Source organism: Mustelus asterias, unplaced genomic scaffold (genome assembly GCF_964213995.1).
Source record: "Mustelus asterias unplaced genomic scaffold, sMusAst1.hap1.1 HAP1_SCAFFOLD_1097, whole genome shotgun sequence".
NCBI classification, from domain to species: domain Eukaryota; kingdom Metazoa; phylum Chordata; class Chondrichthyes; order Carcharhiniformes; family Triakidae; genus Mustelus; species Mustelus asterias.
The window spans coordinates 86303-102673 of record NW_027591042.1 but is presented as its reverse complement, the minus strand read 5'-3'; the positions used below and the strand labels follow the sequence as shown (position 1 = coordinate 102673).

General features: G+C 45.5%; 1 protein-coding gene across 1 annotated transcript in view; it reads right to left on the bottom strand.

Moving 5' to 3' along the window:
• Positions 1–16371, bottom strand: part of cct7 (chaperonin containing TCP1, subunit 7 (eta)) — a 35731-nt gene that overhangs the window by 5051 nt on the left and 14309 nt on the right. The window contains exons 6-9 of the mRNA XM_078205936.1: positions 11721–11892; positions 10532–10696; positions 8092–8280; positions 4913–5010 (exon numbers count right to left, since the gene is read on the bottom strand). Of these exons, the coding sequence (XP_078062062.1) occupies positions 4913–5010; positions 8092–8280; positions 10532–10696; positions 11721–11892 (624 nt within the window). The remainder of the gene's footprint in view (positions 1–4912; positions 5011–8091; positions 8281–10531; positions 10697–11720; positions 11893–16371) is intronic.

Genomic DNA, 16371 nt, shown 5'->3' with positions numbered 1-16371 from the left:
ATGGCAGAACAGGTTCAAAGGACCCAACAGCCTACTCCGTCTCCTAGGTCCTATGTTCCTGGATCACGTCAGATAAGACCCCTCACTGTCAGACACGAGGAAGCCCTCACCCCACGTGTCTGAAATGGATACTGGCCCAAGTGGGTAACTGTTTAAACACACTGCAATCGGCATTCCTCCATTGTCACAATTCTGTAGAGATACACTCTCATACTATTGCCCATTTCGCATTGCCGGATCGAGGTCTAGGTGTAAGTAGTATCCTGTCCATGATTGTTTTCAAATTCAACCTCAATTCAGCCTAGTCCCAAAATAATTAACTCCCCCTATTTCTAAGATGATGCTGCTGATCCAGAAATGTACAGATACAACTTATCCTATCTTTGTTTTCTCTCCCAAAACTAAGTTGAGGGGAAAGTGCAAGGAGGTTTCAAGGAGACATGGTCAGGCTAAGTAAATGTTCGAGAACACGATAGGTGAAAGATAATGTGAACAAGTGTGAAGTTATTCAGTGGAAGAAACCAAAAGGCCAAAAGACTGAGATGAGGAGGAATTTCCCCATTCAGAATCATAGAAACCCTACAGTGCAGAAGGAGGCCATTCGGCCCATCGAGTCAGGTGGGGAATCTTTGGAATTCTACCCCCGAGGGCTGTGGAATGTTAATCATTGAATACGTTTAAAACAGAAATCGAGAGATTTCTGGACACGAATAACATTAAGGAACATGGGGGTAGCACAGGAAAGTGGGTTGAGCGAGATGATCAGCCATGAGCTCTGCATGACAACGTTCCGATGAGACAGGGAGGTGTTGGTAGGGTACGGGAACCGTGGTGTACGAAGGTTGTGATGAACCTGGTGAATAAGAAAAGAGAGGCGTACAGAAGGTTCAGAGAGCTAGGAGGTGTTAAGGATTTAGAGGAGTATACGGGATGTAGGAAGGAGCTTAAGAAGGAAATTAGGAGAGCGAGAAGGGGTCATGAGAAGACCTTGGCGGGTAAGATTAAGGAGAATCCCAAGGCTTTCTACAAATATGTCAAGAGTAAAAGGATGAGATGTGAAGGCATAGGACCCTTAAAAGGTGAAGGGGGAAAAGTTTGTGCGGAACCGTTAGAAATGGCGGAGGTGCTTAATGAATACTTTACCTCGGTATTCACGGTGGAAAGGGATCTGGGTGGTTGTACTGCTGGTTTGCGGTGGACAGAAAGGATCGAGCATGTGGACATAAAGAAAGAGGATGTGTTGGAACTATTGAATGGCATCAAGGTTGGTAAGTCGCCGGGACCGGATGGGATGTACCCCAGGTTACTGTGGGAGGCGAGGGAGGAGATTGCGGAGCCTTTGGCGATGGTCTTTGCATCGTCGATGGAGACGGGAGAGGTTCCGGAGGATTGGAGGATTGCAGATGTGGTCCCTATATTCAAGAAAGGGAACAGGGACAGCCCGGGAAATTACCGACCGGTGAGTCTAACCTCAGTGGTTGGTAAGTTGATGGAGAGGATCCTGAGAGACAGGATTTATGATCATCTAGAGAAGTTTAGTATGATCAAAAGTAGTCAGCACGGCTTTGTCAAGGGCAGGTCGTGCCTTACGAGCCTGGTTGAGTTCTTTGAAAATGTGACCAAGCACATTGACGAAGGAAGAGCGGTGGATGTGGTCTATATGGACTTCAGCAAGGCGTTCGATAAGGTCCCCCATGCAAGACTTCTTGAGAAAGTGAGAGGGCATGGGATCCAAGGGGCTGTTGCCTTGTGGATCCAGAACTGGCTTGCCTGCAGAAGGCAGAGAGTGGCTGTGGAGGGGTCTTTCTCTGCATGGAGGTCAGTGACCAGTGGAGTGCCCCAGGGATCTGTTCTGGGACCCTTGCTGTTTGTCATTTTCATAAATGACCTGGATGAGGAAGTGGAGGGATGGGTTGGTAAGTTTGCTGACGACACCAAGGTAGGTGGTGTTGTGGATAGTTTGGAGGGATGTCAGAAGTTGCAGCGAGACATAGATAGAATGCAAGACTGGGCGGAGAAGTGGCAGATGGACTTCAACCCGGATAAGTGTGTAGTGATCCATTTTGGCAGATCCAATGGGATGAAGCAGCAGTATAATATGAAGGGTACCATTCTTAGCAGTGTAGAGGATCAGAAGGACCTTGGGGTCCGGGTCCATAGGACTCTTAAATCGGCCTCGCAGGTGGAGGATGCGGTCAAGGCGGCGTACGGCGTACTAGCCTTGATTAATCGAGGGATTGAGTTTAGGAGTCGGGAGATAATGCTGCAGCTTTATAGGACCCTGGTTAGACCCCACTTGGAGTACTGCGCGCAGTTCTGGTCACCTCATTACAGGAAAGATGTTGAAGCCATTGAAAGGGTGCAGAGGAGATTTACAAGGATGTTGCCTGGATTGGGGGGCATGCCTTATGAGGATAGGTTGAGGGAGCTTGGTCTCTTCTCCCTGGAGAGACGAAGGATGAGAGGTGACCTGATAGAGGTTTACAAGATGTTGAGAGGTCTGGATAGGGTAGACTCTCAGAGGCTATTTCCAAGGGCTGAAATGGTTGCTACGAGAGGACACAGGTTTAAGGTGCTGGGGGGTAGGTACAGAGGAGATGTCAGGGGTAAGTTTTTCACTCAGAGGGTGGTGGGTGAGTGGAATCGGCTGACGTCGGTGGTGGTGGAGGCAAACGCGTTGGGGTCTTTTAAGAGACTTCTGGATGAGTACATGGGATTTAATGGGATTGAGGGCTATAGATAGGCCTAGAGGTAGGGATATGATCAGCGCAACTTGTGGGCCGAAGGGCCTGTTTGTGCTGTGGCTTTCTATGTTCTATGAACTGTTTGAAAGGTTGAGCAGGCTCCATGAGCTGAATGGCCCACTCCTGCTCCAATGTCCTTTGTTCCTACGAGGAAACTGCTGCACATGTCACTGGTGTCTGCGTGCTGTTGGATGTCCCATGTTCTACTGACCATTTGCTTCTCTCAGTTTTTAAGGTCATTTTTGTCAAACCAGTCGACATGTTTCGTGGTAGAGACCAAAGACCTCTTTGCAGGTGCTTGTTATAATGGACTTTAGACCGGGCACTTTGGGCACACTGTCGCTCCTGGTGACTTGAATTTATCTTTCACTAGTTGACTCTACGCCCCTTGTTCTACTTGCAGTTTAATTTCAAATAATATCTCAGGTTAACATTTCCCATACTATAACTATTCCATATATAGTATCACAACTCAATCACTGCCTTTTCAGATGGAATATCCCAAGTTTCTCCACCCTTCCTTTTGACACTAGTTCCCAGCTTTGTGGTTCTCCTTATCACTATATTCAGTGCTTTGATATCTCAGCTTCTTCGTTACCAAAATTGGACCTTAAGCACAGCTTAACCAGAATAAAAAAGCCTACCTCTTCTGACACTTAATTGATTATGCTGGGTAGCTTTACCAATTGCCGATCTGCATAGGGTGGACATGTTTAGCATTAAATTTACTGAGACCTCTTGTTTCATCATCTATTCCCTTTCATATGTAGAACTTCACACTTGTTTTGCCCACTGACATGCCATTTTCACTCTTTCAGTCATTTCTCCCTGCCTTTCTCATTTACATTGCCCTTGAAACTCAACGAATTTTCATGCAGTTTCTGAATCCAGATCTTTTATCTGAATAAGTAGCCCTAAGTTGCACCCTGAACCATCATCACCCCACTTCATCCAGCAATCCACTGGCAGAACTTTTGACGGCTCTAATGTGTATCTCAGTGTAATGACTGATTTATGTTACATGCTAAAGTTTTTTTTTTAAAGCTTATTTATTTACATTAACACTGCAATAAAGATACTGTGAAATTCCCCAAGTCTGGCACCTGTTCGGGTCAATGCACCTAACCAGCACATCTTTCAGAATGTGGGAGGAAACCGGAGCACCCGGAAGAAACACACGCAGACACGGGGAGAACGTGCAGACTCCATACAGACAGTGACCCAAACCAGGAATCAAAGCCGTGTCCCTGGCACCGCGAAGCAGCAGTGCTAACCACTGTGCTACCCAACTCTGCTATAAACACCTATCTGTCATCTATGTTGGTTATATTCCTTGATGATCGACAAACTATCAGAATCTAGAAATATCATTGATCATATTCTAGAACAAAGAAAATTACAGCACAGGAACAGGCTCTTCAGCCCTCCAAGCTTGCATGGACCATGCTGCCCGACTGAACTACAACCCGACGCTTCCGGGGACCATATCCCTCCATTCCATCCTGTTCATGTATTTGCCCAGATGGCCCTTAAAAGTCTCTATCATATCTGCTTCCACTAACTGCCCCGGCAACGTGTTCCAGGCACCCACCACCCTCTGTGTAAAAAACTTGCCTCGTACATCTCCTTTAAACCTTGCCCCTCGCACCGTAAACCTGGTAATTGACTCTTCCACCTTGGAAAAAAGCTTCTGACTATCCACTCTGTCCGTGCCTCTCATAATCTTGTAGACTTCTATCAGGTCGCCCCTCAACCTCCGTCGTTCCAGTGAGAACAAACCAAGTTTCTCCAACCTCTCCTCAGAGCTAATGCCCTCCATGCCAGGCAACATCCTGGTAAATTTTTTCTGTACCCTCTCCAAAGCCTCCACATCCTTCTGGTAGTGTGGCGACCAGAATTGAACACTATATTCCAAGTGCGGCCTAACTAAGGTTCTATAAAGCTGCAACATGACTTGCAATTTTTAAACTCAATGCCCTGGCCGATGAAGGCAAGCATGCCGTATGCCTTCTTGACTACCTTCTCCACCTGCATTGCCACTTTCAGTGACCTGTGTACCTGTACACCCAGATCTACTACATGTTAAACCTGCTGAGTGATGCAAATATCAACAAGGGCAGATTCAGCCTATAAATATGGTAGATAGAGCACAGAGTGTAAAGTTGTACCTTTCACTTCCAACCTGGGCCTCCTCAAAAAGTGCACATTGTCCCAACACATCACCCGTCAAGGCATTAACGCTCGTCTGAATGGAACCACCACAAGCCTAAAAGACAAGAAAGGCAAAAACACAAATGATTGCAGAGAACCAACACCTGTACCTCTTCCATTAGTATCTGGGAAAGACAGGGGCGTAATGGTAATGTCACTGGACTGATAATCCAGAGGCCCAGACTAATGCTTTCAGGACGTGCGTTCAAATACCATTAATACATATAATTCATAAAATATCTGGAATTGAAAGCTAGTCTCAGTAATGGTTGTGACAAAACTGTCATCGATTGTTGTAAAAACCCATCAGATTCACTAATGTCCTTTAGGGAAGGAAATCTGCCGTCCTTACCTGGTCTGGCCTACATGTGACTCCAGATCCACAGCAATGTGGTTGACTCTCAACTTCCTTCTGAAATGGCCTAACAAGCCGTTAAGTCCAAGGACATGTAGGAATGGGCAGCAAATGCTTTTCTTGCAAGCAGCATCCACATCCCACAAAATAATTAAAAAACATCCAGCCTTATTGTAAATTCATATACAACGTCCACAGCTGCTCGATTCTGACTGCCCTTATATTGAAGTCCACATTGAAGTCTGCTGTGCGGACCAGATTTAGATTACAGTACTGTGTAAGGGGACAAAGTCCTCACCCTTAGATTTTTCATAAAATAGACATCCTCATGACTATTGCTAAAATTTTAAAAACTGGACAAAGGCCCTTTAAAAAGGCTGAATCTATGTCTGCCTGTGACCCCTGGACAAAAGGTGCTATCTGGCAGTTCCAAGAAACTTACACCTTGCTATCTCCGAAAAGGTGACCTGCACCAACCAATTTTAAAGAGAACTATGCAAAGACCATCTGCATTTCCTAACCCAGGGTACGTGACTGGAGTCCATTCATCTGCTAGGACAAAGGACCCCCGCAACCGCCCTTTTATGTCTCAATTGTTGGAACATTTAACCATCACGGGAACTCAGGGTGGGGGATGAAAACCCTTTGTCAAAGCCACCGTGATAAGGTGGAAGGCATGCAGCATGAACCTCTTGTTGGTGGAACCAGTTATATTGCCTTGCCGGACTGCAAAGCCAGTCTGCCATTTTATCATTTATTAGTAGAAAATCGGATCACACCAAAACGGAGAAGTTGGAAAATATGCCACCACTTATAAAAGGGGAAGCAAATCAACTCACCTTTCCGCTTACAGCTGGGTGGGAAGAGGAGAAATATGCTGTAAAAATTAACCTCGCTCCTGCCCGTTAACAGCTGCGTGCCAACTCAAGCGTCACTGGGTTAAGCAGCAATTGTTCATTAGTCAAGTGGGTGGGATAAGGCAGTGGGAAGGGAAGAGTGGAGCAATCAGTCACAACCTTTCCTGGATCACTTTATTGACATGCTAAACAATGGATGTAGTTTAGGTTTTGGCTCTGATGCTCCCTGTAGTCAAACAGCCAATTGGTATTTGTGTCCAGGGTCACACTACTTAACTGAAAGGCTGCTGATGTCCATGTCAGCAGCAAGGGTCAGCATTAGCCTCTCATCAAAAGGGGGGAATTTCAAAGAGAATATTGCACTGTATCTCAAATTCAACAATTCCTCACCCCTCTTTTGCCTATAACTGATCTTTTGCTGTAAGTAGATTGGATCAGTTATAGTACAGTTGTTTTAATACTGGCTACACATTTTCAATAAGCCAACGCATCAGTGCGCACTAGATGCTAGTGACAGACTACAGCCTGGGCTGGTTCTATATTAGTGAGAGTGGATTCACTCAGCATGGGCTGGTTCTATATCAGTGAGAGTGGATTCACTCAGCACAGGCTGGTTCTATATTAGTGAGTGGATTCACTCAGCACGGGCTGGTTCTATATTAGTGAGTGGATTCACTCAGCACGGGTTGGTTCTATATCAGTAAGTGGATTCACTCAGCACGGGCTGGTTCTATATTAGTGAGTGGATTCACTCAGCACGGGCTGGTTCTATATTAGTGAGTGGATTCACTCAGCACGGGTTGGTTCTATATTAGTGAGTGGATTCACTCAGCACGGGCTGGTTCTATATCAGTGAGTGGATTCACTCAGCACGGGTTGGTTCTATATTAGTGAGAGTGGATTCACTCAGCATGGGCTGGTTCTATATCAGTGAGAGTGGATTCACTCAGCACAGGCTGGTTCTATATTAGTGAGTGGATTCACTCAGCACGGGCTGGTTCTATATTAGTGAGTGGATTCACTCAGCACGGGCTGGTTCTATATCAGTGAGTGGATTCACTCAGCACGGGCTGGTTCTATATTAGTGAGTGGATTCACTCAGCACGGGTTGGTTCTATATTAGTGAGAGTGGATTCACTCAGCATGGGCTGGTTCTATATCAGTGAGAGTGGATTCACTCAGCACGGGCTGGTTCTATATCAGTGAGAGTGGATTCACTCAGCACAGGCTGGTTCTATATTAGTGAGTGGATTCACTCAGCACGGGCTGGTTCTATATTAGAGAGTGGATTCACTCAGCACGGGCTGGTTCTATATCAGTGAGTGGATTCACTCAGCACAGGCTGGTTCTATATTAGTGAGTGGATTCACTCAGCACGGGCTGGTTCTATATTAGTGAGTGGATTCACTCAGCATGGGCTGGTTCTATATCAGTGAGTGGATTCACTCAGCACGGGCTGGTTCTATATTAGTGAGTGGATTCACTCAGCACGGGCTGGTTCTATATCAGTGAGAGTGGATTCACTCAGCACAGGCTGGTTCTATATTAGTGAGTGGATTCACTCAGCACGGGCTGGTTCTATATCAGTGAGTGGATTCACTCAGCACGGGCTGGTTCCATTTAGAGACTGGATTCACTCAGCATGAGCTGGTTCTATATCAGTGAGTGGATTCACTCAGCACGGGCTGGTTCCATTTAGAGACTGGATTCACTCAGCACGGGCTGGTTCTATTAGAGACTGGATTCACTCAGCACGGGCTGGTTCTATTAGAGACTGGATTCACTCCGTTTGTGCTGCTCACCAGTCTGTCAATGAGCTTGACCACAGTTCCCATCCCCAGATCTGCAGCTGAAATTACTCAGTGCTTCTGGCAGCACGTCGCCATTCAAAAATTTTGCCGTTCAACTCCATAAATTCACTGACCATCATAGTTCGCTTGAGATCCTCTTCTTGGACCCTGCCAGCGCAGAACAAGTCCCTGTCTGCAAAATACTGTGTTGCCACGTCCCCAATAGGAAGCTTGGACAGCACAACCTTGGCCCCGGACAGATGGATTTTCTCAAGCTTATCATAAAGGATATTCCACTCTGCATCAACAATGGCTTGATAGTCCTAGAAACAAAAGGAATCCTCAGTATTTAATGGTAAGTGCATGTAAACAGTCTGTACGGCACAATGTTAAGAGGAAATAGATTACTACACTGGGCCTTTATTACCCAGGCCATATCCAGCTAAAGCTAAGACACAAGGTCACTGCCCACTGTTTGATTCCTAATCCATGATGGAGAAATCATTACGTGGAGATGCTGGCGTTGGACTGGGGTAAGCCAGTCCTTCTTACTGTCCTCCAGTACTTCTTACTGGAGAAATCATTCTCAACCCATCAGCAAACAGTCGATTTAATCAGCTTGAAAGGGTTAATAATCACACAAGTTTAAAAATCAGATAAGCTGCTACACTCAGTCACACAGGAAAACTATGAGAAAACCACAGGGAGTGGGATAGCTTGATCTTGGTTTCAGATAAAGCTCGGCACAACATCGTGGGCTGAAGGGCCTGTTCTGTGCTGTACTGTTCTATGTTCTATGTTTTGATTAAAGCAGACCTAGATTAGAGTCAAGACCATAAAACTTCTAGTTACAAGGCCTCAGTCACACAACATACGTATAAGGTCTCCATTGAATTACACACAGCTGCAGCTTGTTATTATCTGTTTTAACAAGGGACAATAAACATAGGAGGACATGATATACCACTGGTTAGAAATATAGCTATTATAATCGTGTCTGGAAGGTAATAGGTACATAGAAAGAAGTACGAGTTTGGTGATATAATTAGGGTGATGTGCACAAGTTGTAATTGGACAACTATACCTTTATTATATACTATGTAATCACAATTGTTAATTGAGTGGATATAGATATCTCCTGTTTAAATGTACATCTTTTGATTGGCATATGTTAATTTATTGTAATTGAATCTCAACTATAAATGTCTGTACAATTTTTGAATCAGGGCTCTCCCTGGTGCACTAGTTAGAGCACTGGGGCCAGCTCGCCATATAGATCGTAATAAAGACCTTGACTGAAACTCCAAGAGTTTTGTTTCCTCGAGAGTGAGAGTGAAGTACACTATAAATCTCCCCAAAACAGCTCAAATCCAACTTGGCCCTCTTGGAGTTATGGTTTAGTTCCAGCTTCTCTCTTTTCATATACTGGGTAATACTGATAATACACAAAAGTGCAACTTCTAACAAGTGCAGAATATGACGCTGAAGGAGCAAGGACAGGGCTTGTGAATAGGCCTCCAGACTCGGCACCAAGCACTCCTTACTGAAAAATGTGGCATCTCTCACACTAGACATCCTGTGCCTCTCTTAAAGATGGTCAATTAATGGTGAATAAGGGGCAGTTGTGTGTTGCGGGCCTGCATATCCACTCAACAGAGGACTCCCACAGTTAGCAGTGAAACTTTCACTCTATTAGCATAGCCTCGATATGAATCCAGCTTCTCAGGATGAAAAGTCAAACCCCTGAGACAATCCAGTATCCTGCAACTTGTAAATTTTTAAAATAGAGACGCAGCAGATATGAGTGGGGTGAACAGAGAAATCACCAAGCCACAGGTAGAGTCATAGTCAGCTGATATCAACACATCTTGCCATTCATCTGTAACTATTAATCCCGTACATTTCATACCATGCACACTCGATACACAAATAATATTGCCATGTGCAATGTATGGTGATTAACAAAGTAGTTTGCAAACTGGTGTGGGATGAATAAACTGGAGAAATACTGAGGGAGTGAACAATGCCTATGAAAGGATTTCAGAATTGGTATTGCCTGACAATAGTTACAATGAAGCAAACAATGGGACTAGCTCATTAAAGCTGCATTCAGTCACTTTAATTACAGATACAGAATATAACATAGCATTACTCTGTATAACTCAGGATAAGATAGATCACTTAAATCAATATGTGTTTTGACTGTAAGGAAACAGTTAGATGTCTGTGACACAACTCGCTCCCTACTGAGGGTATGAACTCTAGATATTCCACATCCACCAATTTTAATCTTTCCCTTCTTAATGAAGAGCCTTCTCCTTGCTGGGGTGTGGTGCTCTAGGTACTAACAGCTCTCCAAGATTGAAATGAGTTACTAATTCTGGACTGCGACTCTACACAGTGACTCTAAGAAGGGTTCAGGGTATTCGTCACATGCACCGCACAGAAGTTACTGAATGGAACACATGAGCAGCACCTCGGCCAGAACGCCCCACCCACTCCGCACAAGCTCACAATAGGATGAAAACTCATGCTTATGCAATGACATTCACTGTTCTGCCCTCAAGTACTGACCTCAACATTGTTCACCCGAACCTCTGCATTATCCTTCTCGGCTTTGAGCTCCAATTCCACATTCAGCAGTGCGATTTTAGGTTTTTCATACTTCTTGGGTTGCATTTCAAACCCAGCGTAAGAGAATGTTTTCTTGAAGGCGACACCAGCTATCAGCTCAGATTCCTGTGATCAACACCAAGCATGTGTAAGAACAGACAAGCAACATTCACTGAAATCAGTAATTTTTAAAAAAAGCTTTAGATTCCATTTATTTGGTACTATTTGTTGAAGATTGAGGTGAGATACAGTTGGTGTATGGTCCTCCAGTGCTTGTAAATAAACCAATAGTTTCCAAATGTTATCACACACATAACTACAAACACACTCACTGAAACCTCCCTTCAACCCCATCCTAATTTCTGAATTTTTAAAGTTTATTTATTAGTGTCACAAGTAGGCTTACATTAAAACTGCAATGAAGTTACTGCGAAAATCCCTTAGTCACCACACTCCGGCACCTGCTCGGGTACACTGAGGGAGAATTTAACATGGCAAATGCACTTAACCCGCATATCTTTTGGACTGTGGGAGAAAACCAGAGCAGCCGGAGGAAACCCACGCAGACACAGGGAGAACGTGCAGACTCCACACAGACAGCGACCCAAGCTGGGAATCGAACCCGGGTCCCTGGCGCTGTGAGGCAGCAGTGCTAACCACCGTGCCGTATTTTTCAGACTGGAAGCAGGTATTCCTTTTTGAATTACCTGTATAGTTATACAGGGCATGAGTGTAGATGACACAAAGCTTGGACACATGGTAAAAGTAAGGAAGATAGTTGGAGACTTCAGGAGAGCACAGACTAGTGAAATGGGCATGACGACTGAAACATAATACAAAGATGTGATATAGTGATGAAACAATTCTAACAGAATTTTAAATGTGATGCAGCAAAGAAACCTGGGGATTAATGTACACAAATATTTTATGGTGGTTTGTCAAATTGATAAATAAAGTATATGATATTAGTAGCTTTATAGAGGTTCAGCATACAAAAGCAAGAAAGATATGCTAAATCTTTCCAAATCAAAAGAACAGATTTTTGAAAAGGATTCACCACGCTCTTGGGGAGCTATGTAAATTATTTTTGCATTTTCTTCCAGCAGGAGAAAGAATTTGATGTATACAGTTTATGCTGTCAAACACCAACCTCCAAACCACCTCCTTGAACTTTCTTGATCCCAATCATTTTCAGTGGGAGAAGGTCATCCAGCATCATGACTGCATCCACCACCATCTTGGAGAAGAAACCTTTCTGAAGGGCAATCAGTTTGGAGCTGAGGGCAGTAGCAGCGCATTTCTCAAAAAGCACTCTCTGATCTCTGCAAGGGTGGAACAAGTTTAAATAGTATATACACTGAAATGACCGGCATTCAAACAAGTTTATCCAACATCTGCATCCAGCCTGTCAATGGCACTACAAACAAGTCCACTTGATTGGCAGAACTGACACACTCTTCACCACTGGTGTACTGTGGCTGCAGTGTGAGCTATCTATTGGGTGTAATGCAGCAATGTCCAAGGCTTCTTTAACTACACCGTTTAAACCCATGACTTCTACCATTAAGGACAAGGCCAGAGGATGCAGGGAGCATAATCATCTCAAAGTCAAAGATCATCCTGACTTGAAGTGCACATAGGCACTTGAGCAAAATTCTGGAATCCTTACCTAACAGCAATGTGGAAGCAGCTTAACGCTGCAGCAGTTCAAGGCAGGGGCATCTCCTGCACTTGTATTTGGAAGGTGTAGTGGGAGTGGGAAGGAGTGACTGAGGAGTAGACCAAAGTGTCATGGAGGGAACGTTCCTTTGGGAATGCTGAAAGCAGGGTAGGGAATGTGTTGCTGGAGGTGATGGAAATTGGAGAGGGTGATCCCTTGAATGTTGAGTTGGTTGGGTGGATGGTAAGGACAAGTGAAAACTGGAAGTGGGCTGCTAAGGAGTCTGGGAAGGGTTTTTATTTTAACTTTAAAAGTCAGTTACCTGGGAGGTGCCCCCTCATTGTTCCACTGGAGCAAGCTGAGAGGGAGTGATTGGAAGCAGCAGTGCTGGTGAGAGATTAATTGAATTGTTTATTTATTTAATTAGTCAGCTAGTGTGTATTTTTTTTTGGCCTTTACTTTTGCAGTAGTTTTTTAAGTTTAAAGTGAAAACTGGAAGTGGGCTGCTAAGGAGTCTGGGAAGGGTTTTTTAAGCGCGTGAAGTATAAAAGGTAGGCTGCAGTATACAGCGGGCAGCGTCAGGAGCGGGCAGTGTAGTGTGTGGGAAGCAGAGTGTGAGCTATAAGGCTTTGGCTCACAGGGCTTAGGCAGAAAGGGCGAGCAGGGGTGAGTTTAATTCATTTTTGCACTTTCTACCTGGTACTGGCAAGTTATCTAGAGGGGATGGGTGTGCAGGCAGTGCTATGTTCCTCTTGCACTATGTTTGAGATGAGGGACGACGACAGTGTCCCTGCTGATTACACCTGTGGGAAGTGCACCCATCTGCAGCTCCTCCAAAACCGTGTTAGGGAACTGGAGCTGGAGTTAGAACATAGAAAGCCACAGCACAAACAGGCCCTTCGGCCCACAAGTTGCGCTGATCATATCCCTACCTCTAGGCCTATCTATAGCCCTCAATCCCATTAAATCCCATGTACTCATCCAGGAGTCTCTTAAAAGACCCCAACGAGTTTGCCTCCACCACCACCGACGTCAGCCGATTCCACTCACCCACCACCCTCTGAGTGAAAAACTTACCCCTGACATCTCCTCTGTACCTACCCCCCAGCACCTTAAACCTGTGTCCTCTCGTAGCAACCATTTCAGCCCTTGGAAATAGCCTCTGAGAGTCTACCCTATCCAGACCTCTGAGAGTCTACCCTATCCAGAGTTGGATGAACTTAGGATCATTAGGGACGCAGAGGTGGCCATAGACAGAAGCTTTAGGAATACAGTTACTCCGAGGAATGAAAACAGATGGGTGACGGTGAGAGGGGCTGGGAGGAAGCAGTCTGTGCAAGGATCCCCGGTGGTCGTTCCCCTTAGCAACAAGTATTCTGCTTTGGATACGGTTGAGGGGGATGACATACCAGTGGTGAGCCGCAGTGAGAGGATCTCCAGCACTGTGTCCGTCTCTGTGGCTCGGGAGGGTAAGGGGCAGAGCGGGAGGGCAATAGTTATTGGGGACTCGTTAGTTAGAGGGATAGATAGGAGGTTCTGTGGCAGCAAAAGAGACTCACGGATGGTATGTTGCCTACCGGATGCCAAGGTCCGTGACGTCTCAGACCGTGTTTTCCGGATTCTGATGGGGGAGGGGAAACAGTCACAAGTCGTGGTACACATTGGTACCAATGACATAGGTAAGAGAAGGGACGGGGATTTAAAGCAGGAATTTCTGGAGCTGGGCTGGAAGCTGAGAGCAAAGACAAAACATGTGGTCATCTCTGGCACGTTGCCGGTGCCACGTGATAGCGAGTTGAGGAACAGGGAGAGAGTGCAGTTAAACATGTGGTTGCAGGGATGGTGTAGGAGGGAGGGTTTCAGATACGTGGATAATTGGAACACATTCTGGGGAAGGTGGGACCTGTACAAACAGGACGGGGTGCACCTGAACCAGAGGGGCACCAATATCCGAGGAGGGAAATTTGATACGGCTCTTCAGGGGGGTTTAAACTAATTTGTCAGGGGAGTGGGAAAAGGAGTTGTAGTCCAGAAGTCAGTGAGGGTGGTGAGGTATTGGGGAAGGTATCAGGGTCAAGGGTGGGTACCGGTAGACAGGAAGGTGGGTTGAAGTGTGTCTACTTCAATGCAAGGAGCATCCGGAACAAGGTAGATGAACTTGGGGCGTGGATTGGTACTTGGGACTACGATGTTGTGGCCATTACGGAGACGTGGGTAGAACAAGGACAAGAATGGTTGTTGGACGTTCCGGGGTATAGATGTTTCAGCAAGTGTAGGGAAGCTGGTAAAAGAGGTGGAGGAGTGGCATTGTTAATCAAGGATAGTTTAACGGCTGCGGAAAGGCACTTCGAGGGGGATCTACATACTGAGGTAATATGGGCGGAGGTTAGAAATAGGAAAGGAGCGGTCACGTTGTTAGGAGTTTACTATAGGCCCCCAAATAGTAATAGAGATGTGGAGGAAGAAATTGCTAAGCAGATTATGGAAATGTGTGGGGGTCACAGGGTAGTTGTCATGGGGGACTTTAACTTTCCAAATATTGATTGGAACCTTTGTCGGTCAAATAGTTCGGATGGGGCAGTTTTTGTGCAATGTGTGCAGGAGGGTTTCCTGACACAATATGTGGATAGGCCGACAAGAGGTGAGGTCACATTGGATTTGGTACTGGGAAATGAACCGGGCCAAGTGTTAGATTTGGTTGTGGGAGAGCACTTTGGAGATAGTGACCACAATTCGGTGTCTTTTGTTATTGCAATGGAGAGGGATAGGGCCGTACGGCAGGGCAAGGTTTACATTGGGGGAGAGGTAATTATGATGCGATTAGGCAAGAATTAGGGGGCATAAGTTGGGAACAGAAACTGTCAGAGAAAGGAACTAATGAAAAGTGGAACTTTTTCAAGGAACAAATACTGTCAGGCAGGGAGGAAATGGCCGAGTGAGGGAACCATGGTTCACGAAAGAGGTGGAATGTCTTGTGAAAAGGAAGAGGTAAGCTTATGTAGGGATGAGGAAACAAGATTCAGATGGCTCGATTGAGGGTTACAAGTTAGCAAGGAATGAGCTGAAAAAGGGGCTTAGGAGAGCTAGGAGGGGACACGAGAAGTCCTTGGCTGGTCGGATCAAGGAAAACCCCAAGGCTTTTTACTCTTATGTGAGGAATAAAAGAATGACCAGGGTGAGGTTAGGGCCAGTCAAGGACAGTAGTGGGAACTTGTGTATGGAGTCAGTAGAGATAGGCGAGGTGATGAATGAATACTTTTCTTCAGTGTTCACCAAGGAGAGGGGCCATGTTTTTGAGGAAGAGAAGGTGTTACAGGCTAATAGGCTGGAGGAAATAGATGTTCGGAGGGAGGATGTCCTGGCAGTTTTGAATAAACTGAAGGTTGATAAGTCCCCTGGGCCTGATGAAATGTATCCTAGGATTCTTTGGGAGGCAAGGGATGAGATTGCAGAGCCTTTGGCTTTGATCTTTGGGTCCTCACTGTCCACGGGGAGGGTGCCAGAGGACTGGAGAATGGCGAATGTTGTTCCTCTGTTTAAGAAAGGGAATAGAAATGACCCTGGTAATTATAGACCGGTTAGTCTTACTTCGGTGGTTGGTAAATTGATGGAAAAGGTCCTTAGAGATGGGATTTACGACCATTTAGAAAGATGCGGATTAATCCGGGATAGTCAGCACGGATTTGTGAAGGGCAAGTCGTGCCTCACAAATTTGATAGAATTTTCTGAGGAGGTAACTAGGTGTGTTGATGAAGGTAGGGCAGTTGATGTCATATACATGGATTTTAGTAAGGAGTTTGATAAGGTCCCCCATGGTCGGCTTATGATGAAAGTGAGGAGGTGTGGGATAGAGGGAAAGTTGGCCGATTGGATAGGTAACTGGCTGTCTGATCGAAGAAAGAGGATGGTGGTCGATGGAAAATTTTCGGATTGGAGGCAGGTTGCTCGGGGAGTGCCACAGGGATCAGTGCTTGGTCCTCTGCTCTTTGTGATTTTTATTTATGACTTAGAGGAGGGGGCTGAAGGGGGGATCAGTAAATTTGCTGATGACACCAAGATTGGTGGAGTAGTGGATGAGGTGGAGGGCTGTTGTAGGCTGCAAAGAGACATAGATATGATGCAAAGCTGGGCTGAAAAATGG